The 25,391-nt window shown below is 39.1% G+C and overlaps 2 protein-coding genes across 2 annotated transcripts in view; one reads left to right on the plus strand and one right to left on the minus strand.

Moving 5' to 3' along the window:
• The window catches only part of SLC12A2 (solute carrier family 12 member 2), a 55,124-nt gene that overhangs the window by 21,519 nt on the left and 8,214 nt on the right, over positions 1–25,391 (minus strand). Inside the window, exons 2-10 of the mRNA XM_058823881.1 lie at positions 16,996–17,115; positions 15,852–15,927; positions 15,224–15,319; positions 13,463–13,602; positions 12,599–12,709; positions 7,538–7,646; positions 7,003–7,130; positions 6,831–6,915; positions 2,730–2,884 (exon numbers count right to left, since the gene is read on the minus strand). Of these exons, the coding sequence (XP_058679864.1) occupies positions 2,730–2,884; positions 6,831–6,915; positions 7,003–7,130; positions 7,538–7,646; positions 12,599–12,709; positions 13,463–13,602; positions 15,224–15,319; positions 15,852–15,927; positions 16,996–17,115 (1,020 nt within the window). The remainder of the gene's footprint in view (positions 1–2,729; positions 2,885–6,830; positions 6,916–7,002; positions 7,131–7,537; positions 7,647–12,598; positions 12,710–13,462; positions 13,603–15,223; positions 15,320–15,851; positions 15,928–16,995; positions 17,116–25,391) is intronic.
• Positions 10,534–11,399, plus strand: LOC131570892 (RCC1 and BTB domain-containing protein 1-like). The gene is given in 2 exon segments (XM_058823309.1): positions 10,534–11,146; positions 11,149–11,399. Coding segments are annotated over 2 exon segments (864 nt in total).

Below are 25,391 nucleotides of genomic sequence, written 5' to 3' on the forward strand. Positions count from 1 at the left end.
TAGGAAGCTTCTCTAAGCCAGGAGAACACAGGGGGAACCAGATCCAGCAGAATCAGTGTGCCATGGCATTGAACTCCCCTCCCTCCATCCCCTACACAATCCAGATCTCCTGACCATGAACCAAGGAGCCCACAAAGGCAGCTGAAATAGCACTGAGATTTTCATCCCTGCGGAGTAAAAGGGAACAGTGGCCCTGCAACCACTGGTGTGCTGACACAGACATACAGCTCCTGCTGATAAGGGCCTCATTATGTTTGCCTGGCATTTACAGTTAAGGCAGTTTCCTAAATTTCAAACATTTGGGATCATGAAATACCATATTTTGATAAAATTCAGTTCCTTGGTCCACCACTCTGGAGCAAAACAAAAATGCTGTATTAAAACAACCGAGTTTCATTCTACTTTCAACTTTCATCCAAAGTTGAAAAAAATATCTGCACATTAATTACCCAAAGCTGTAACTTTTTGTTGGGAAGCTGTAGGCTGAGGCTATAAAGCCCAGAACAAATTTTTGCAAATACTCTTCTACCAGGTGACAGCCTGGGCACAGAATAACTACTGAACAGAAATATCAGAAGCCTGTGAGGAGCTACAATTCACTGTAACAGAAACTAAAGATGGCCTTTCTAGGCAGGTCTGACAGCCTGTCTCACCTCCTGTGCTCATTTAGAGTTCCTAATCTAAGATTTCCACAGGTAAATCATACTACAGGTCATCCATGTGCTGCCTGAACAGACCCACACCCTGAGCTGACCCAGCAGAACTTCAGATCAATTCTTTGGAAAAGAACTGACTGCAGCACAGAGTGTCCTGAAGCAATGAAGTCATTACACTGTGAACACAAACTGGCACTTTCTGCCCCAGAACCTGCCTGCTTTCAAGCTGGAAGAGAAACACAACAATCTTCGCTCACCTCAGGGATTAATTTTAGTTTGTGCAGTATTTTTCTCAGTTATTTACCATACAGAAAAGAACCTGAGAAGTGCACAAGTGTGGACACCTCCCTTCCCACACACACCCTGCACTGCATATCAAAAAACAGTATCTCTCCATAGAGCTAACAGTCAGAGATACAAAACTGTGAGCAGCTCAGTTATGAAATGGACAAGAGTCTCATTAGACAAACAGCCTCTCTCACAAATATTTTCCTTCTGACACCTTTTGAGAAGACAGAATAAGACTCTTCTCAGAGATGCACAGCAAAAGCTGGGAGGGTGAGAGAAAAAACAGCAAGGGGAAGTCCCACTGGGTACTACAAAAATGAAATTTCAGAGAAGGTTCTCAAAACTGCAACAAAGCAGGGGTTGTGAGGGGCACCACATTCTCTGTGCTGCCTCTGACCTTCAAAGTGACTTTTCCTAATTGACAGAAACTCTTTTTTCCACAGAGAGAGGCAAGAATAATCTGGGAGACAGAAATACCCTGAAGTACAAGTAACATTTATGATAAGAACCCTGCAATAGTCATGACTTAAAGACACAGAGGCAACCAGTTACAGGCTATTCACAGCTGCATATTTGACAATATGTTGGTTCTTTTGAGCTTAAAACAAACAATGAAAGTCATCAGATTTTGCAAATTTGTCAATCCCACAACAGCGATTCTGACTTCCCTGAACAAGAACAAAGTTAACCCCATGGATGATACTCACATTATTACACTATAACAATTTCATTAGTGGATTTCACCTCAATCTCTGGCCAACTTTTTGTACACATGTTAGAAAAACTTTGGGCAAAGATGGGACTACCATAAAGTGAAATGGAATCAGTGAGCAGTAAATTCATTTTCCCTTGGATTCTTTCAAACCCTTACCAGTAGCTCATGAACAACCCAGCTGGCTGTGGTGAAAGACTGTAAATTACCCCGTAACTTGCAGAGGATTTTTAAATACTGTAACATCATGTTTAATGAAAATTCATGACCTTGTTACCATTAAAGGGGAAGCTGTGACAAACAAGTAAAAACAGTCTTTAAAAAAAAAATCACTGTATTTTCTAAAAAACCTTTAAAATTTAGCAAGCAAATTACTGACAGAGGCTACCTATGATTAATCAGCACCATTACTGAAAAATCAGTACATTTACCCTCACTGGTGAATGATGACATTCAGGTACCTAAAGCAAGCTGCAGCACCACCACCTAAATCCAAACAATTTCCTCAGAAAAAGAGTAAATATTTATGCCACCTGTGTATAAACACCTAAGAGTTTTCAAAAGGTATTCATTATTTTGCATACCAGCTAAAGTGTACCACACACCTATTCCAGATTAAATTTGCATTTATGGAGGTCATTATGTATGTATAGCTTATGACTTTACCTAACAAGCAACTAAAAAAGCACAAGCCAACAAATCCAAGGAAAAAACAAACAAGACCTGCCAAAACAGCAGGCAATCAGAAACCCCAACCAACCCAAAAAACCAACCAAGAAACCCAAAACCAGCAAAAAAAGCCTCTGCACAGCTCCCCCAAAACAACAAACAAACAAAAAATGAACAAAATCACGCAAAAAAATTCAGCCAAAAACAACAAAAAAAACCCCCCCAAAAACAAAAAAACCACCAAGACACCAAATCAACAAAAAAAGCCAAAAAAACCCCACCAAACAAACAAAAACACCAAAAAACCAAACCAAAATAAAGAAAAAAAAATCTCCCCCCCCGAAAAAATAAAAAAAAATCTGAACACAAAACCCGATATACAGACTAAGGAGGCAGTTTTATACCTGGAAATTGTTCATCAGCCCATAGTGACACCCTGCCTGAGACTGACAGGATGAGAAGTCATAATTGAGTTTGCAGGCTGCACTAGTGCAGTTTGCCAGCTCGTTAACAATGGTGTCGTTGACATTCCCTGTGGCATCTCGAACTACACAGGAACCTGCAATGGACACAACAGTAACAAAAAAGCATTAACAAACTGAACCTGAAGTTAAGCGCAGGTGTTAATTCCTTTTTATGTAAGCATTATCTAACAGAGCAACATTAAAATACCACATTTCAAGATGCTACAGTACTAAGCTCATCCTCACTACGAAAAACAAACACAAACAGAGCACCTGCTCCCTTGCCTGAAAACAATCTTTAGTTTTTTAACATATCTGATTGTAGGAAGAAACAAAGTTTTAGCACGGAGGAAAAGCATGCCAATAGACTTGCAGGAATTTAAGAGCACAATCCCTGGCATGCCCGAGGCCAGGCTGGACACTGGGTGATCTTCAAAGTCCCTTCCCACCCAAGCCATTTTATAGTTTTATGATTTTATACTTTCTCTTGCAGTCAATTTTCCTAGAGGAGTGCAGATTTGTTTTGTGTGTATAGATGTTTGCAGAGAGGTATAAATTCTGTTGCAGCTGTTTTTTTTCCAGTCACTATGACTCAGCCATTAAAAAAAAAGTTTCATGAAAGGCTGTTGCAAGCCATTTCCCAATGTTTAAGTAAGCCACCTCCTATGTGACCATGGTATTTTTCAGGTGGTTTCTTGGTGAAAAACAGACACAGAGTATCATTTCTCCCACGTTCTTTTATAATCATCACCTTAACCACTGTCTTTTGTTCATCCATTATTACATTTTAATTTTGCTGGTCAAGAAAATGCTGGAGAAACAGTATTTCTGCCTGTAAGTATTAAGAAAATGGTATTTTAGTACCCATTAGTTTAAGTCTTCTATTTCAAGGGGGTTTTGTCTCATATATGACAACAAGTAGATAAGACTAAGTATTATTTAACATTCTGTAGTCTAATAGTAGAGGTAATCAAACTGTTTGAACACCAGGAAATACTTTGGGGACTGGAATTAAATAAGGAGTGGGGAAAAGTCCACAGAGTCAATAAAACTCAATAAAACTCCTTTACTTTAATCTTTCAGGAATCTGAATGACAAGAACTGCCTTGCAACAAAACCCCATGACAGCTAAGGACCTAAATTAACTATTTGTAAAAATTAAGAAGGCAAAGATCTGCTGCAAGTTTAAGTTTATTCAGTAATATTCCTAGGCATCTACGTATGTTGTCTCTCTTCCACGGGGAAAATTAATTCCTGATTAGTTATACCATATTTAAATTCTTGTGAGACGGCAGAACTTGATTAACAGCCCACCACAACACCTGGTCCCAGTAGGTGGACATTAATTAATCCTTCCACTCCTCATTTCTTTTTTAGTTACTTATTATGCCTAATTGTAATTGGTGAAATTACAATAAGTTTCCTACACCACACACCAGTCTTATGCTTTTCTTGTGAGTATGTGGAGGAGCTGAGGTTTTTTTTAATTGTTTTCTTGTTTAACTGGGAGTAAGAGCTTTGTAAGAGGAAAATGTTTCCCTTTCTTCACTATTCAGGTATCTGCCCCAGCCACTCAAGCAGCATAAAATGGATTTGACAACACACTTCTCAGCTGAACTATTTGTAAACAGCATTTTGTTGGTGACAAGATTGTAGTGGCAGGCCAATTATACTGAACAACTCATTAAATACCTACAGTGCACTATCACAGCCCTCCTCTTCCTCATTCTGTCAAAGTCCAAACTCAGCTTTGGCAGGACTTTCACACATGCAATCAAAATGTGGCAGAAAGAGACATGGCAGTAGGAACAAACCAAATGTGGGCCTTACTGAGAGAGAATGTAGAACAGGCAGGCAGGCTCTGTTCTCAGCAGAAGACACTTATATAAAGTAACAATAATAAATGTTATTTTCTGTAAGACTCATTCAGAAAAGTTGTATTTATTTATATGATTCTGGCAGTTTTTTCCCTAAGGTCTTTAGGTCTTCCCTCCTGTGAAAATAAGATTTCACCTTTTCACAGGCATTTACAAGCATATTCCTGCCAAATTGAAATAGAGCTTTGCCAGGCTTTAAGCATGAGAAAGTTTACAGCAATCTCTACCAAATTATCTCCTTGATATATGAATTCCAGAATTACTACAGCCCTTCAGAGTGCAGTTCAGAGTGTTTAATTTTACTAGTGCTGCAAACAATTACAGTTTGGCTTTTGTGAATTAGTTTTACTTTCATAACTACAGGAAGCAGGTCACAATGCGACTCAGACCTTTGGCTTTTTTTTTTTTTGTTAGAGCTTCCCTTGTTCTTAAAGTCATAAATGTAGTTCTTTGAAATGTATCTTCCACGATTTTTAAAGCAAATTTGTCTGTGAAATCTGCCTTCTCATGCCACCTGCTTGTCTGCCTCAGTCCTTTGCTGAATTATGAAACTGAATTATGCATACCAATGTCTCAGTTATCCTTCTGAAATAGCTGCCCAGCTCTAGCAGCAGGATCAGTAGTTTTCCTTCTTTCTTTTCTACTCAGTTTAGCCTTCTTACTTACTACAGAGCATACAAATAGTGAGTTAAGTTCAGAACATCTTCCTCCTCTTCAGGTATGACTACTCTGCAACACTTACTACCCCTTCACATCTTTAGTGACTTGCTTAGACCACTCTCTGGGAAAGGAATAAAAGCGTTTTTGTTTGTCCTATACTCCTGATCCAACGCCTCAAAAGGAGCTGAATTTCACCCATGATCTCTGACTCCTGCTGCCTTTTTCTAATGAGCAGAATTCAAAGTGTAAGTCAGTACATGGCAGAACATTTCAGATGAATCAATTTCACGTCCAGTTGGTTTTGCAAACTGCTTCTTTTGTCAGTTTTTATACTGCACTTTTCACGTTTGGAAGCTGACCAAAGTATTCCATTAATAAGCAAGTATTAACAATAATTTGAGTCTTGTGTGGATTGAGGTTCCAAAGGATTCAAATTTGGTAGCAAGAGGTCTTAGCAGTCAATCTAATTAGGAAATGAGGGTAGCTCATTCTGCTGCATAAAGCACAATCACTACAGAGCAACTATTTGGCAGAGCTACACTCCCACGTTAGCCAACAAAGGCAGACCAGCAAGACTGGTATCTTTGAAAGGAAGTATCATTAGTGGTAAGATCAATGGTCCTCTCAGAAATGAGAATTTCATTCAAAAGGCACCACAGCTATTATAAAACAAGGTCTTTCACGTAAGAAAAATTATTATTGCTGTCAGAAACTAGTTTATGTGACATGACTAAAAAAATGTTTCCAATCACAGGCAAGAAATGTGAATGATTCAATTACAATCCTGTAATCTTAAGGTTACTAGAATTATTTTATACGTGGGGAAAACATAGTAAACCACTGGTACTCTACAGCAAGACTGGTACCAACCCCAGGGCGACTTCTACAGAGGACTTCAATCAACTGTGGGCTGGGAAAGACTGGGAAGAGAAGACTCAGATCAGTCTCTGATTATTTCTCCTCTTTACAGCAGAACACGACACTTCCAAAAGTGGGCTGATGAGAACTGAAGGCTTTTCTTGGTCTCCTCCCTCAGCTGGGGAATTACTGCTCAAACATGCTCACCACAGTGCTGTCTGATCATCCCACAGCTCCCTGCAGGTATGTGGCTGATTACCATAATCCTCAAAACAACACAGGTGTTTTTTCAGTGGGTATTTCCTGAAAACACGCTTTTCTAATCCAGGGATTATCCCACTGCTAAACTGTAAATCCTTTAATGTAAATAACTGCAACAATGAGGCAACACCGATAGAAGTCTACTGTGATCTTCTGCCTGAAGCAGTCACTTTTCTTAGAAAAGCATCAGTTATTTCACAAAATTATAAAACCAGCTGAAAACTGAATCTCCCAACAGCAAAAACAAGAAATCTTTGGCTATTACTTTCCCGTGCAGGAAAGTCAATTACATAACAACTCTGCATAACAAATTACATAAAACCAAATCAAAACACATCCTCAGAACAAACGTGAAAGGATAAAGTTAAAAACATTCTCTATTTACCTACAGACACTGCAATTCCTGCGTAAACCAACGTAGTGATTAAGATGGCCAACAGTGTTCCTTTAGGTATGGCTGACTGAGGATCCTGAAAGAAAAACGTCAGTGGACAGTGATGACAGAGGTCAATGCACACTCGAGTGGTCACGGAAAATGTCTTTAATTCACTACTCACCGCCAGGTCCCCCGAGATATTTGCACCAGCAAGTATGCCAGTTGCAGCAGGGAAGAAAATAGCAAACACAGAAAAGAAGGTTTCCTCTTGTCGGAAATCCGGCCCAAAATTCTCCATGAATATGTCGGCTGCAGGGGAAGATTGAAGTCTGTCAATATTCACATGGAAGCTGAAGTATGAAGCCATTCCAGCCACTATCAGACCAGTAAAAAAGCTGACAGTTACAGGACCTTCTTAAAACTAAATGTAGAACATTTAAGCCCTAATTCATCACTTCAACTCAAAGTCAACACAGTGAACTTAAGCAGATTTAAATGTAGAAAAAATACTTACAGTATAATCCAGCTCTTAAAAATTTAATATATATTCAATATTAAGTAATACTCAAGTTTTGACCCAACTGCAGAAGTGACAAGCAATCAGGAAAAGTCTCCATAGTTAAACAAAACTGCAAGATATACTAGATGTTTAATAATAGCAGCTTATTTTGGAAAGGAAGGAATTGTTTACCATACTGTAAACTGTTCCAACATACCATTGTAACCAAAGAAACCTTTGGGCTTCTTGCTCTCCAGAGGAATAAATGTTCCTATGACAAAGTCTCCAATAGCAAGAATGAGGATCACCAGCAGGACTATCTGTGCCTGAAACACAATGACTGCTGTCAGACAGGAGAACTTGTTCTTTTCATAGTATCAAGTGCTGTGCTATAAAATGTAAATGTTTACTTGATTCCAAATTCAGTTTCACCTTCTCAGCATGTTCTCTGCAAAAAAATCAGGAAAGCTGGAGAGAACTTGTACAACGATTTTTAATTATGAAATAGGAATAATTTCCAAGTTCTATGCCTAATCAAAAAGGTTTATTATTACTAAATACCTCAAAAATATATTTGCAGAGACAAAATGCTTAAAAGGACTAATTTCTTTACATTTAAGCCTTCCAGAAGGAAAGTATTTGAGGAGATTCAAGAAATTTACATGAAAATAGCCAAATGCCAAACAAATGCTACTACTGCATTACTAGCCATGGTCATCCTTGGTCTTATACTTTAGTATGTAGTATTTTCTAAAAAATTTATTACATCCAGAATGAAACAGGTCTTGTTTCCTATTTTATGCGAGGAAATACTTTATTTTGCTACATTCTCATGTTTTCAATCCTTAATAAGGAAATTAAATTGCAAACTGCAACAATTACTTGTTAATTCCTAGTTTTGACACTTCTTTTATTACAACCTAGATTTTTAGTCACTTTTCTGCAGAACTATTATAAACCCTGTAAGTTGAACAAGAAGTATTTTAAACCATCCCACCTCTAAAGTGTGTGCAAAGATAAATCTAGGCACTGTAGGGATGGTTCAGGTCTTCCATTAAAATAAGCAATCACACTGCTGTTATCTTTTGGGTGATTTGATTCCTTAGAAAGGAATGCCAGTAGCTTGGGGAAAGCTATTCACAGACCTTTTCCAGGCCTGGGATCAGGAACTAATATGCAATATCAGTGCGGCACTGTTCATGCCTTCAAAATAAAGTTTTCAGTTCACTCAGCCTCTCAGGAAAAAAGGGTGGAACTGTAATAAACAGAGCAAAATGGCCTGCAGCAGACTGAAAAGTCCACCTGAAGAAAAACAGTTTGTGTCCTGTATTTAAATCTTTGTAAAGCCTCAAGAATAGGTGAGGGGTGTGAGGATACAGCTGGGTGCTTACAGAAGTCTTCAGTAAGACAGAAACATAAACATGAAGTAATCACAGAGCAATTGCCACAAGTGGATTTTTCCAGTAACTAAGGAAGCTTCTCCCTGAAGCTAGGGATGTTTGCTGAATATCATACTCAAATTCCCAAGTCTGAAAGAATGGGCTTCTAAGACTTCAACACAAGGAGCTGAGAAGTGAATACCACAAACTCTAAAAACCCATTTTTAAAAGCAAATTTCCCTGGAATCAATCCCAGTCTCTCCTCACTTTTAGATCTGGTTCAAAGGCATTATTACAGATTTCCCTGCTCCATTTTCTCTAAGACCTGGCTAAGGCATAAGAGAACACCACAGATCAAGATGGAGACACTGATGCTTTGCTATGCTGAGTTCTGTTAGCCCACATGAAATGCCTGTTTGACAGGTTCCATTGCCAATCATTGCTCCCACTTGCCTCCTTCCATGACAGAGAAACCAAATCTTGACTTTTACATAGAAGACAGGACTTTTAAAAGCTACCCCTAAAATAAGGATGGCACTGCAGTAATACCACATTTCAGGTTTGATGTAGAAACATTAAACAGGGGTATTTTCATGCAAACTATTTTTATATAAATGCTCATGCTACACAGCAAAATGAAGATACTACTTGGTGACTTCAAGTGGCAGCAGCCAGAAGATCATTAACAAAAAATTCTTTCAAAACAGTTCAGAATAAGGAGGTGTCCTGGTTTAGGGCAAATTTGTTAAAGAATCTGCAAAGGAGGGCCCCTCCAGAAAACAAAACCCACACGGCCCCTCCCCCCAACCGGTTCAGGAAAAATTCCTTGGAGAGAGGTGGAAAGAACCTGTTTATTTGACTGGCCCAGCACCCCCCAGCACACAAAATGAGCAATACTCGATGACACCGCTCTGAGAAAGATGACAACATCAGAAAGTCTCTTTCGGGGGTGGTTGCTCTGTTCTCAGTCCCTCCGGCGCTGGGGCAGCTGCTGCAGCAGAACAGTGCAAACCCTCGGTGTTCCCAGTCCCAGTTCGGAGCAGGTTCGAGATGGTCACAGGAACAGGAGAAGAGAAACAGTCCAGGAAGGAATTTGGACTGTTTACCTAGAACTAGCTAATGAGCAGAGGCCAAAGCAGTGCAGAAGCGAGAGCAGAAAAGGGAGCAAGCAAAGCAGCAAGCTGAAAGCAAGCCAAAACATCCCTATGTACTGCTCGTCTCTGTGTCCCTGATAAGAGAAACCCAAACAAAACTTCCACTCTTCAGAGCCGGTCTTAAAGGCACAGAACAGATGAATGGGGATACAAGCATCATAACGTCACCCCAGGACATTCCACCTCTTATCCCCTATCATTCTTACCCCACAATCAGATCTCCCTGAGGTACACATCGTGTTGTTCCATCTCTTTGCCTGATCCACCACATGCAACCTGGTCCCTGAGCAAAGACAACCCCACGAATGGGTTTGTCTGTACTCGAGGCAGAATTGATCCACACAGTCTTCCCTAACAAACCTCTGATATGTACCACTGGGACTTTGTCTCCTTCTATTACATTCAGGGACTCAGACTGGGCAGGACCTGCTCGGTTGGTGGAACCTCGGGTGTTAACTAACCAGGTGGCTTTTGCCAGATGCTGCTCCCAATTCTTGAAAGATCCCCAAAGCTTTCAACTGGGTTTTTAACAGTCCATTGTACCTCTCCACTTTTCCTGCAGCTGGTGCATGGTAGGGGATATGGTACACCCACTCAATGCCATGTTCTCTAGCCCAGGTGTTGATAAGGCTGTTCTTGAAATGAGTCCCGTTGTCTGACTCGATCCTCTCAGGGGTGCCATGTCTCCGCTAGATGCTTTCCCCCAAGAAATCACTTCCATTCACAAAGCGTGCGTGTTCGGCACGTCGGCCAACGAAGCCATTTACATCACGCACAACAACGAGGTATTTGTTTTTGGACTGAATTGCAGTAATTGTTTGGGAACTGGAGATAATCAGAGCACCATAGTACCAAAGAAATTGGAAGCCTTATGTGGAAAGAAGATCTCCAGTCTCAGTTATGGAAGTGGTCCCCATGTTGTTCTTTGTACTGAAGATGGTGAAGTGTATGCTTGGGGACATAATGGTTACAGCCAACTTGGAAATGGCACAACCAATCAGGGCATTACTCCTGTTCAAGTTTGCACAAATCTCTTAATAAAGAAAGTGGTGGAAGTAGCTTGTGGCTCTCATCATTCCATGGCGCTCTCATTGGATGGAGATCTGTATGCTTCAATAACTGTTGGTCAAGTTGGATCTGGATCTACAACTCCTCGCAGAGTTTCCAACTGCTTGCAGGGCAAAATTGTGGTTGGCATCGCTTGTGGCCAGACCTCCTCCATGGCTGTAGTAAACAATGGTGAGGTTTATGGCTGGGGCTACAATGGCAATGGGCAGCTTGGGCTGGGGAACAATGGAACCAGCTGACCTCGTGCAGAGTGGCAGCGCTGCACAGCGTCTGCGTGCTCCAGATTGCCTGCGGTTATGTGCACACTCTAGCACTAACAGATGAGGGCTTGCTCTGTGCCTGGGGAGCTAACACTTACGGGCAGCTGGGGACTGGCAATAAATGTAACCAGCTCAGCCCTGTGCAGATCATGATGGAAAAAGAAAGGGTGGTCTGCCTCATCATCAGTCAGGTGCCCTACGCCAGGGTCACCATGTAGATACCGACTTTAGGGATGGGACGCCCACTCCAGCGCCCCACACAGCACACGTCAGCCCCGAACCCTAGGCTCAAGCAATCCATCAGGGTTCAGCCTCCCCCACGGAGGCCAGCACTGTTTGCAGTTGGGTGTATAAAGAGAGCATCACAAATTCAAGTTATAGAGAGTGAAGGGCTACTTGAGAAAGGTAAAGAGTTTCTAAAGAAGTTCATGACCAGGTCAATTTCTGTAAGTTTCTTTTCTCCCCAGCAGATCAAAGCAATGCACTCGATCGTCACTCACTTCTTCTAGGAGCCCTATTTCCTGGAAGCAACAATGATAAAAACAATCCTCTCATTGTTATTATAAACAGCATCATCATCTTGATGAAGAAGCACAAGAAACTTACAATACTTCATGAGGAGGCTCCTTCAGCTGCCTCTCAGACAAGAAAATAGGAGCTATTGTGATATCAATATACATTGGGAAGGAAGCCCAAGTGAGAGGCTCTTCTCAATTTTGTTTTTTTTTTGAGCAAATTAAGGACAGATATTTATAAAAAGCCTACAAAGTGCAGGAAACAGAGAGCAAGCTACAGTGCCTCATAATGCTAAGCAGAAAACTGGTAAGGCAGAAGAGCTTCTCTGTTAAGACCTCTTCAGTCAGAGCTGACCTAAGAGTGAGGTTTTCCCTCCCACAGATTCATCACCACAAATGTTCAAAACCCTTCTCTGCGCTGGGTCTAGGGAGTGCATCCCACTGTCTGGCTGTTTCCAGGTGAAAATCAAACCAGAAGAGAGTGAAAGAGAAGGGAAGCCAGCCCATTGTTTTTCATCCTCAGAATTTGCCTGAACTTCATAGCAAGGAAAAATCCCCATGCTGAAATTCTTACCTTCTCTTGTGCTGTAACTGCCCAGAAGAGGAAAATGCCATTAATCTATTTGACAATGTCATTACGAGTGGATTAGGCTGGAGTTTAGGTTCTCATAGATGCTTAAGCTTCCAGTGAAGTGGTTTAAGATTTGAAATGCTGCTCAGAGCTGCACATGCTAGTGCCAGACCAAGAGCTACTGCATAAAAGTCAACTTGGTTCTAATGTACCATCATGCAATACTGAATACACTGAATACACTAAAAATAAATCAGACAGCTAAGGTACAAAAATGGAAGCAAAATTGTGAGGCAGATAATTAAAAAAAAATAAAAAGGGAATTCCTTACTTTTGCTTCCCACTCCATTCCTGCAATGGAAATACCCAGCAGTATAACCACTGTGATAGCCCCTATGATTCTGATATCATTCATTTCATCGATCATCAACGTTCCATTTTCCTAACAAAACAAACAAAAAATACACACAGTCATATATTTCATCAGGTAAATACCTTCCCTAAAGAACAGCATTCTATTCACTATAATTTATTAGTAGTTTACCTGCTCACCACAAATTTACTGATTGTAAATTCCCTTTAAGGACACAGGTAATTTGGGTTTTGCCTTGTTTTTAAATCAATGAATCTTCCAAATGGAAACGATAGGGGCTGTTCAGCCTGGAGAAAAGGGAGCTCAGGGAGACCTTACTGCCATCACTTAATATTTAAAGGGGGCTTACAAGAAATATGGGAACAGACTTTTGGATAGGACTTGTGGTGACAGAACAAGGAATAATGGTTTTAAACTCAAAGATGGCTGATTTAGGTTAGATGTAAGAAAGAAATATTTTACAGTGAGGGTGGGCAGGCCCTGGCACAGAGCAGCTGTGGCTACCCCTGGATCCCTGGAAATGTCCAAGGCCAGGCTGATGGGGCTTGGAGCACCCTGGGATAGTGAAAGGTGTCCCTGCCCATGGCAGGGGATGGCACTGGGTGGTCTTTAGGGTCCCTTTCAACCCAAACCATTCTGTGATTCTACTTGGACAGGGGATGAACTAGGTGACCTTGAAATGTCTCTTCCAAACCACACCATTTTGTGATCAGATGAATCAAAAAAACAGTAAGTATATACTTTATATACTCAAACATTCTATATGAGGTGTAAAACTTTATCTATAAAGTATAATCAATATAAGCAGCGTCATCCACATACCTTGAGTAACTCGACAACAGTCTCTGCAAAACCAACAACATACATTGCCACTGCCACAGCATTGGCAAATGCAAAAATCAGACCTATGGCACCACCAAACTCTGGCCCCAGACTTCTGGAAATTAAGTAATATGCTCCTCCTGAAAGAAAAAAAATACAAATGACAAAGAAGTCCTCTACATGATACAGCTTGTAACAGACAGTCATCAGCCCTTTAACATTTACACAAGTCAGAATCTACTCACTCTTTATTCCCTGATGTATTAGAAAATAACCCTTAACTCACGTATTTTAGGGACAGATGTGCTGAAGTTTCAGGAATGTATTTCAAGTTCTTAGGAAAAGAGACCAGGCGGAAACAACTACAAATGATGCACCACATCATATTATTACATATTAGGTATGCAACTGGTTTTATGGTTAAAAACTGTAGAACACAAGCTGCAGTATAACTGGGCTTTTTACTTCAAACTGCCCAAAGCACTTGTGCAGTCAAGATCAAGCAAAGCAGACTGCAATAAATCCACTAAAGTTCTAAACTTCCAAGACCTGTTCCTAAAAGCTCTGCTGTTAAATGAATTTTCTGCCCTCCAATGGGACTCTCAAGAGCCTGCTCTTTGTACTTTTGAGCGGAATGAAAACAACAAATCCCACATGACAAATGAAAATCTGAGTATCTGGAGTATTACAGGAAGGTGAAGTTTAGAAAATATAGCAAAGGCTTATTCCTCAAAATTAAGGTTAAACTTTCTAGAAGCAACAAAACCCTCCAGCTCCAGTCTGAAATAACTGAGAGCATGTAAAAAATCTGCAACAGAAAATATTTAACTTCACTGCACTGGACTTTTTGCAGAAATTCTGTATATGTACCCAGCTTTGCCATCTTCTGTATTTCTTATGTAACATTAAAAAAATTTACTGTAATATATTATTTTCATAGGAAAAAATGTTCCTATGAAATCTTACAGTTCTTCCAATTCAGGACTTCAAATTTCCTAATGAAGTACTGTTTTTCAAGAACGACTTAAAAGAAAAAGCTCCGATATGAATGGAAAAACCTGATATACATAATATAATTAAAGACCAGAAAGGCATTCAGAAACTTAAGCTTGACATAATGCTAACAGTCATAGCTGATTTTTCACACTGGGTCCGTTTACTTTGTGATAGTGAGGCTTTTCTCTTCATTCTTAGTATTAATGAAGATAGTTTTATAACCTCCTACTTTAATCCCACCACCTTTTTTTCCTGGCAGCAGTCTTGTAATGTCATGAAGCAGTCTGATCATGTCAGAGGCACCAAACATTTCCAAAAATAGCTGACAACACCACATAAACCATGGGAGAGAATGAAAACCATCACCCTCAGGAAAGCTGGAGCTAACAGAGTTTGCAGAGTTACTTGTGTGAAGGTTTATTTCAGAACATGAACACACACGAACACACTCTTAACCAACCCGTGCAGCTCAGGAGAATATTAAGACCCTACTCCATAGCTGGATACGTAGCCTTAAAAACATCTGTATTACAAAAATTTACACCAATAATAAAGCTCCTTTTACAGCATAACAGAAGGGTTAAATCTAAACTAGTTTAGATTTAAACTAGTTTAAATCTAAATACTGGGCTACCTATTGACTTTGTTAATTACGTGACTGTTTAATCACACACAGAACCCAAGGAAGGCTTTGCTCCTCGGCAACAATGAAGTGTGCACTCCAGAGTGAGGAAAGCTTTAAAAACCTCATGAAAATAGCATTACCTCCTCTTACAAACCCATTTGTGGCTATCGCTGACGTAGACAGTCCTGTAATAGTTGTCACAACAGTGGCCATTCCAATAACCAAGACAGAGAGACCTTTTGGGAAAAGAGATGAAAACACTGTAAGCCCTGCAGTATTAAAGAGTACAAACCTTCAACTTAATTTCATCTAAATACTCAAGTCTTGCAAGTAGAACACAAATTTACTTTCAAGCAAAAGGCTTCCTCTTTGCCCATAAGGATAAAAATGTAATTGGGCAAAGATTCTCTTTAATCAGCAAGGTAAGAACTCTATTCTACAGATCAATCCACCATTTAAGTTAAGCCTTTGGAAAGATTTGCTTATATACTACACAGTCCATATGCAGAGTTTAATAATAAGAGATCAAAAGTTTATCTCTACAGTTCACTGAAGACTTACAAATGTAAATTTTCAAGTACTTGCCTTGTATCTAAATAAAAAGGTCTAAGTAACTGGTTGAAGTTTTTGATAAGATAAATTACCATAAAAATTGGCAATATTAAGGTAATTTCCTATTCCTGTTTGAAGTAAAAGCTCAGGATCAATATCTCTTGTGGATCACATCTGAAAGTCACTGAAATAAAATTACAGCACTAGTATCCATACCTATCCCAGCTTGTCCTACAATCCATGATAGTCTGATGAATAGCATCACACCCCAAATATTTAACATACATCGTACCTAGGATAAAGCAGAAATGTAACATAGATTAGAAATATAACACAGATTGCATCTGCAGTAATTTCCATTAATTCTTCCTTTCAGTTTTTAATGTTCTTGAAATTATCTTGCTGTATTTCCTCACTTTTAAAATTGCACTATTTCCTCACTTTTCAAATTATTTCACAAGAATATGATGTTATCATAAAAGTTTAGGACTGGTTTTAAAAAAAGGACTTTAAATATTATTTAAAAGTTACTACCTTAAACACAGAGTTAAGAGTAGCTCAATATCTACACTTGCAGTATGCTGCAAGCAAACAATAATAGTAATTTAGATTCTAACCTTTAGGATCCAAAATTCACACAACAGAATAGATGAATTAAAATATACAGGAGTGTCTATAATATCATGAGGTCTAAAACCCCAGTCTGCATCTCCCACAAACCTCTCTCTCTCTCAAAAAAAAACCAAACCATGCACTAAAGCAACACCCTACTAAATAACTTACTCTTCTTAAAAGAACAAAAACCCTGCTGCAAGTCAGCATTTCTCTACCTTTTGTGTCTTAAAACACATATGCACAATAAAAGGATGGAGAGGTATGCATTTTTTATTTAAATTCTTGTATTTACAACTCTTAGGTCTCAATAAAAATAAGAGTTTGCTTTGTTCAGAATTTAGACAGGAGACTAAAAACAGATCTTGGGTCTCTCTCTTCCCTAAAGAGTAATATATCAGTCCTACAGAAAAGGAGATAACCTCTCCAAACCACTGAAGTACAGCATGCATTTTTCTACTACAGTATCTTTTTCCTTCTTGGAAATCATGCAATGTAAAATATGTTAACAGCTGTGTTAAGAAACCATAAACCCTTCAGAACTTAAAGCCCTGAAGTACTTATTGCCTTAAAACTCAGTTGAAATAGGAGAAACCCTTCATAAAATTACGGCATTTATCACATCTCTCACGCACGTAATCTTTATACTGCACTATCACAATGCCTGTCAACAAAGAAGGCAGTTGGAAAGATTTGTAAGAATAGATCAGCACCTGTAAAAAACTGAAGAACCATATATCAAACTTACCAGCACACCTTTTATCCAGCCAAATTTGACCACCCCTTTGCTGTCAGGTGTGTAAGCAGCAGCTGCATCCCCAGCTGGTGTGCCCTCCTCACCATTTGCGTAGCCATCCTCAAAGGGCTCCTTTGAAAACACAAAAACAAGTTTTTGTGTCACTGACAGAGTAGAGTGGCCATGTGAAACTTATCTTGTAAAAAAAAAAAAAAAATCTTTTACAGAAAAACAAAAAGAAAGATATGTCAGAAGTTTTGAGCTGCTCCCTTATACCCCTTGCATGATGCGTATCTCAGATTTAAAGGAACATACAACAAACTTACAAGAGCAAACTGTTAACAGCCAATGTGATAAGTATATTCAAGAAACAGCTCCAGATCCCCAAAAAAGTCAAACATCTGGTCTGTAGAAAAAGAGCTGGAAGATTTCAAATGCACAAGAAATTTTACTTCTTATGTGAAAGCACAGACTGCTCTACCACAAGTTACTGGTCTCTGCTGTAGCATTTCCTGTGGTTCTGACATAGCTGTCATTTGATCAATTTTTCAGGAAATAAATAATTCATTTCCCTGCAAACTATTCTACTACTCCTTGTAAGGTGATGCTGCCAGAAAGAAGGATGGGAGATTGGCATGTCAGGGAAAAGGAGGGAAGAGAAGTCTCTTCCCAAATACTGCTCACCATTTAAATGGGAAGGATCACAGATGGAGACAAAACCAGCCCCATGGACAAAGGCCAACTTATGTCTTTTATTTACAATTCAACTCTCAACTTCAAAGATGCAGAAAACCTCAACTTTAAACATAAATTGAAAATATACGTGTATACACACACATATATGCTTGCTTTAAAGGCAATTTTGCTTTGCCAAGCCAGGCAAGCACCAGAACATTTAAACTCAAATATTTCCTACACTTGCTGTAAGAAAGCAAGAAGCACTCTAAGTAGTTTATCCAAGGAAACAAGTATTAAGAATGGATACAGTAGAAAGACCCTGAACAACATCCAACAAACCAGCTCAAGCAGGATACTGCAAAGTAGCCTGCATCCCAGGGCTTAGAAAACGTTTTAACAATTAGAGATTCAATCCCAACAACGTAAAGAGCAAAACCCACATTTGCTAAGTAAGACACAAAACAGAATGGACACAAATAAGGCTTTCAAGTGTATGCAGGGAAAGACTAATAAAGGTTAGGGTGAGGTATTTTACCGAATTCTTTCTACTCTTGATATATTAGTACCAGATACATCCTCAGCACAGGGTTCGGAGGAAATATTTCTACACCTGTCAGTTATGGTGCCTCATATGCTCTCACTATCAGCAGTAAATATACTTTACAACCATACAGTCTGGTTTTTAAAAACCAGATTTTTAAAAACAGATTATGTCAACCTTATCCAAAGGTCAGTAGCACAGGCTCATGCCAGTGCCTCTCTCACTGATGTGGAATTATGAAATTCCCATAGAAACAGATACACCTGCAACACATCTGGTCATCCTGTAAGGCACAAGCCTTCCACTGTTAGGCAGAATCAAGACCAGTTTCCAGATCATTACCTTTAACAGTTTTCTCTCTTAAAGAGCACATTATATTGCATCCTGAAGGGATTACAATTTAAAAAAAAAAGACACCTCATGTGTTTATATATATATAAAAAATATTTTTGTGTGTGTGTGTGTATGTATTATATACACTAAACAGAGGACAAATAGAAACCTGACCAGGAGTTACCCAGTTTGCTGAACTGCAGCTTTCCTGCTGTAATGGCTGTAATTGTTGAGAGATTTGCACAGCCTTTGAACAGATGAATCTACTGATTGCTGATTATTGGTATTCAGGCACTCAAGCCAAATCAAGTAGTGGCACATAATCATTTAGAGTGATAAGAAGAACAGTGAGGACCAAAAGGAGAATTACAATGCTGCTGCATTTCAGAAATGCTGACCTGCCTGAACCAGAACTAAGAAAACGTCTCCTACTCAAGCCTGAGGTTCATGCCAGAAGAGGATGAGCCGACCACCTACCCTGCTCCAATAGCTTAGAAGTGCAAAACAAAATGTAAAAATCCCTCTAAGCATTAATATATCCCTTTATGACTCCTTTCAGGAGTGGGGAGGGAACAGAGAGAAAAAAGATGCATTAAAACAAGGGGCAGATTATAAACATGTTCATCACTATGCCAGAACCTCCAATCAAGCATGAGACAGTACAACCACTAATTACTTGCTCATATAAAACCCATTCTTATTCCTCACAGAAAACCACCACATTATACTTGGAACAAACTCTATTTTAAACCATTACATAAAAGGAGTCACATTCAAATTATCTAAACAATTTTTAAGCTTTGGCCAAAAAAACTTGCCAACGTTAGATAACATCTGCTATTACAACAACACGCATCATGTCAGTAATAAGAAATAACAAAATTATTCTCTGAGAAGACTGGTCAGGGAGGATCAAGGAATGGTAGGCGGAATCTTTATCTTCATGTCTTAAAATAGTGAAATGTGAATAAAGTGGTTTGGTTAATACCTTGGGTTTTTGTTTGGGTTTTTTTTTTTTTTTTTTAACAAGCTTGGAGTTTGTTTGCTGCAAGGACAGGTTCGGTAAGAAGGTAGAGAAATATTTGTATCTAGTCTAAGAAAGGATCATATACTTCATCATGTGAGCATGGTGGGCCAAGTATTGGTAAAACCTGCACACATTTCCCCAAATGTCACCCCAAAACCTCAACCACCATGTGGCAGCTACACATTTCCCTGCAGTGCTCAAACAAGCCCACAGCTCAGCCTGTTGTGTGCTGGGGAGGAGATAATGGGTCACAACTGGTATTCTGAGTTATCAGTTACCAGATCAGCTCCAAGATACTGCACACTGTGAACACAGGCAAGTTTTGTTCTGTATGTCTCGTCTCTCCACACCGTGCAATATTTCTTAGGAAAATATTTTGAGGCACAAGCAAAATGTAATAACTGAAAGGTTATTCCTGGTTATCAGTGCTGGTGGGTGCCCAATAAAGCAGCACTGAGAACAGATATTACAGAGTGTGGGCACAAAGGAATTTCACTCCAGAAGGCTCCAAGTTCAGCCCTCTAAGGCGACCTTAAGAAAGAACCACTGTGGTCTCAGCTGTAAATCAAGCAGGCGTAGTATTTTTCATGCTCGTGTTCATGAGGAAACAATGCTTCTACTCAAGTCAGACACTGAATGGAAAAAACTGCCCCAGCACTATTTTAGAACAGCCAATACATGCACGATAAGATCTTCATAAACAGTAAAAAACACTAACACACTGTGGGTTTGGAGGGGGTGTAACAGAAGGGGAAAGAAAAGGGGGTTTAGCATTTCAGATCATAAACAATCTTATTAACACAATTCTTAAAACAAAATAATCAGTCCAAAAAGAGTAATGGTGTTCATGTACGTTGTTATGGGAAAAATAAGGTATGTTTACAAGCTGACAATTCTGTCACACACTGACAGGACTTCAGACAAGCAACAGTTAATTTCTGCTCCTACACAGATAATCTTCTATTTCATCTCCAGTGTTGGATGATAACAATATGTTATTTGTGACAACTGTGAATAGCCTCCACATATATTAGACATAAATTAGTAATGAGAAAATACTTGATATTTTGGTAGAGGAGATCTGAGATTTTTCACAAACAGCCTGTAATACACTGGTCCATCAAAAAGTTCAGTAAAAACTGCTTCATTTATGAGTTCTTGATAGTAGTCTATGTCATGCAGCATAAATTTTTTTTTTTTTTTTTTTTTTTTTTTTTTTTTTTTTTTTTTTTTTTTTTTTTTGTGGTGAACTTATCTAAATCCCATCTTAATGGCAACATACTTGGGCTATGTTGCACCGTATGAGGTAATACCAGAATAAACACACATGAAGTCTTGTTTCTTTTCAAGAATCACAACTTGGAAGCCACAAGTAAAGGGCAGGACCACCAGCAAGTTTGTATGTAAGACTATTTTCTGGATCTCCAGGCAGATTGCTGTCACTGTGAACTGCCTGATTTGGCATGTTCCAAGTAGTCACTGACTTCTTTAGCTAATCCCTCCCACTGTTATTAGTCCTGTGCAAAAACAGGAGGCCAGAGAAGCACCTCAGACTACAGCATTTAACTGCTTTTCCCATTCCTCACATTTGGCCAGCTACAGTTTTAGCACAAGCCATGTAATATGGCATGGTTCTTCTCACAGAATCTCCCTGGAAAGGCTTCACAAAAGCAGTTTCTTCTCGTCTTGGCAGGATACAGCACTGAAGCTGGTTTCAATAGTTTATATTATCATAATGCTAAAAATCAAGAGCCTAATCTTTTCAAGCTGCACCTTCTGCAAAGAAACATAAAAATGGCCTTCCACTACATCTAGTCAAGCTGCTTACACTTGAAACTGCTTTGTACCTGCATTCTAAATTCCGATACTATATGCTGATACATACTTCATTCTGATTACATACCTATACTCTGTTAATGAGCATAGCTCTCTCATGCTTACTGAGAACAGAAAAAAGAATAAAGGAAGCTACCCTGAGAACCATCTTTGCCCAGAGAGTACTGACAGAACAGTTCCATGCTCTCACAGATCTCCTGCAGTCCCTCACTGTGGCTCAGCTCCACTGCAACCTGCTCACGAGCCCTTACAACCACAATTTCTTGTTTTCGTCTCCCAAAGGTTAATTTTGTAGGCATTGCCATTTTAAGATGTTCCTTGTTCTGTGGAAAGGAAAAAAGCAGTAAAATGTATTGATCCAGATGCAGCTGACCATGTGTCTCAGAGGAAGAATAATTATTTGAAGAGATTATACTCCCATATATCCCAATTCCAGTCCTGCACACTATTAAGACTATGGCTACAAAACCTGTTTTTTTTTCAGAATTAACACAGTTCAAAACACACATGAAAAAAGTTTATAAACATTTGCTTTGATTTTTTTGGTTCCTAGCTAAAGGACACTTTAGCCAGAGCACAGATACAGTAAAAATGACAGAAGAGAGAAAGCTATCCAGCTACATAAGAATTAGTAGACATTTTGCCTCAAATGATGGTAACACTTCAAAGGTTTTTTAAACACTACCAAAGATCATTTCCTTCAAAGAGCAAATGAGCTTTCGCACTCTAGTTCCAACCACCTGTGACACCTCCAAGGAGCTGAATAAAAGACTTTAGAAGCGCTAAATGTATTTCATGCATAGAATAACTATGAATAATAGAATAATCCTGTTGCTATGGTGTTTACCTCTTATATAACAGAACTTTTGAAAACAGTCTGTACTGGTACAAGTGTGATGCTGTCTGATAAAGAATAAATAATAAGCTAGGTATTAAATGCAGTCTGGAGGACATCAAGCCGTACCAAATGTATCTGTTCTTTAAACATTTCTTTTGCAGCGTGTTATTGTTTGTAATCATAAAATTCCCAGTTTTTGTCTACAAGTCAGTTTGATAAGCTGTTTTTATCTTTTACTGCTTTATCTGCACAGTCGTGAAAGAGATCAAGAGGACTGAGCTTCCTTTCCTAAACACCTAAATCTCCACTGAATGGTTTTAATCACATTGTTGCCCAGGGACACCAGTCAGTCTTATGATAAGTCCTTTATCAATAAAAGCCTTGAGTTTGGTTGCCTGAGATTCCAGAGTACTTCAGTACTTAAATATACAGGAGGGAATAGAAGTTTTCACCAGTCTTTGACTCAAGCTGGTGACACCAACTACTGTTTGCAACCATTTTTTCAGGAAATCACTTCTCAAGAGAGGCTGGGATACTATTTCTAACTTTGCTCGTAAACTACAAATCACAGAGAGTTTTTAACACTAAACTTGGACAACAGCTCTGCCAAGTCTGACAGTTTTCAAGTGGTTTTTATTCCTGTAAGGGAAACAAACAACTCCAAAGGGAGGAAGTATCACAGGTAATGACTTTTTAAAAATCTTACTCTAAGAAACATTCTCTTGAAGAACAACCTGACTGGTCAGTATTTTCTGGTCTGCTGGAATAAAGATGGTGACAAGTATGGAAACTAAGAACAAGCATGCACAACTCTCAACTGATGAAAGAGCAATGAAAATGTAAATTCTCAAAGATATAACAATCTGAATCTCTGGCACTTAAGACAGGGTTATCCCTCACTTAGAAACTGCTACTCAGAAAGCCAGTATCTTCCAGAGAACACGTGGAGCAACTGACAGATTTCTGATTATTTATTAGTTAAAAACAGTAAACCAAGCTAACGAGAAAGATTCAGATGCTCAGGTTTTTCAGGAGTTAATGGAAAGCTTGACTGATCATCATTGCTCCCGGGGGGAGGAAAACCCAGTCAGGTAGCACACAGAAAGAAAACATGGCACAAAGACATGTTCAAGACACCTCAGTCTGCCTAACACATTCTTAGCATTTTCTTTAAAGAACTAACTAAAAAAAAATAATACTATCAGGGAACAATGACTAGTCATTGCTGTTGACAGCAGTTGAGAAATTTCAGCAGTCATATTAGATATTTTACTACTCGGTTATAAAACAGGAATGAATTATGAATTCTATTAGCAAATGTGCCCTAATTCCCACCCTGGTGTCTTTACAGTCATAACTTCAAAAAAGCCTACTAAGCCATTAAATGGCATCCAGAAGTTACCTAGAACAGCAGGAGATAAACTGCCCAGAAAAAACACAGTCAGTTCTTAAAACTTGGGATTCCGTGGATTCAAACATGAACAGTTTACAATCATTGGTTACTCACCTCAATCAAAGAAAATCCTTTGTAGGTTTGCAGCCAAGAGACCAAAACTTAAATGCTTTCACTATATTACCTTCTCTACAATTATACATTAAAATGTAGTAGCAAATGCCTTTGGCATCCACTTCCAGAGATTTTAAAAGAGATTGCATCAAACTGAACATTAATGTTATCTTAAGCTGAAATTAAAGAGTGTTGTACTGTGATTGCAGCAGAGCAATTTTAAACAGAAGAAATTTATAGTTGCAATTAACATGTCAACTGAAGGATTAGCTATGTGCCTCTGCCATCAGCCTATATTTCTGTCTTGCACACTGCTTTTAATAGAGAAACATTTAAACAGTGTGGTTTTTTATGTGTGTGCATATATATATTGTATATATAATGATTTTAAAAGCCATTTTTACTTTAATTCTTCTAAAGGGATAATCATCAACTCATCCCCCAGCTCTTCCATGTAGTATGATGCATTAACTAATTTAGCAAGACTTAATCAGGAAACTTACTCAGGCAATTGATTTCAGCTTAGTTGTAAATCCTTTCTTTCAAGGTGGTATACTTACAAATAAAGAGATTTGTTGATGAAGATTAGCACTACTTTAATGTCTTACTTGAACACAGTTTTCTTGACAAATCTCTAAGCTTATTACGTGAAGGCTGCATCTCTCTGAAGCAGTTTTGACATGTGATAAAGCAGCAAAGTTTTGTTGACACCTACAGGTATGCAAGACCAGTATCCTATCAGAAATATAAATAATATTCGCTTTTCCCCCCTAGCATAAACATTAATTAAAGAATGAGAGCACTCTGCAAAATAAAGAAAACTTCCCCACATCTTTACATCTTGATTCATACATCCCTCCTAAGCACAGGAGGGTATGAAAATTCTGGACTGATCATGAAAATTAGAAAGAAATGAGAAAATACCTTTGTTCGGTAGCTTTGCAGGCTGGAAAACCCAAATGCTTATGGTCTGCACTCCCAGAAATTTTGTAGCTAAAATAAGGCCTTCCTGCCAAAAAACCAAACTTCCCCTGCAAAAAAAAAGCCCAAATTTCCCTTTCCAGTCTCTGCAGTTCTGGTTAGCAGAAAGTTGCAGGAGGCACGACTTCCTCTCAAGTGTAGGGGCAACCAACCCCTTCAGTGTAAGGGAAAGAAAGGGATGCAGTCTACTGCACACCTCAAGAATGCACCTTCATTTCTCCACTGACGTGTGCCACCCTTCCCAGAACCACCACTCTGCACTCTGAATGATCTACAGAAGCAATTATTCCTTACTGTGCACTGACTGCAATATTCCTTTGGATATCCATTGTCCTGGAAGGACACACTTCACAGGAAAAGTGGATCCAGGCTCTGAACACGGGTGGCTTTCACATGAGTATCTGAAACACAGAAGCCTGAAACACTCCAGAATGAAGCAGATGCAGCACTTGATTGCATAAGAGCTGAAGTAAATCCAATTAGGAAGCCTCCTGCAGAGAAGTTTAGCATACTCAAGTGTAGTCCAAGAAATACAATGTTCTGCTATTAGGTATAAAAGAGAATCCATTTCAGTCTTGTCGCTTTGGACACATTAGATTTCCAAGTCACCACAGTTTTAACTCCAGCAGCCCAGCCCCAAGCAGCCACTCACTCATTCCTCCACCAG

Source organism: Ammospiza caudacuta, chromosome Z (genome assembly GCF_027887145.1).
Source record: "Ammospiza caudacuta isolate bAmmCau1 chromosome Z, bAmmCau1.pri, whole genome shotgun sequence".
NCBI lineage: Eukaryota > Metazoa > Chordata > Aves > Passeriformes > Passerellidae > Ammospiza > Ammospiza caudacuta.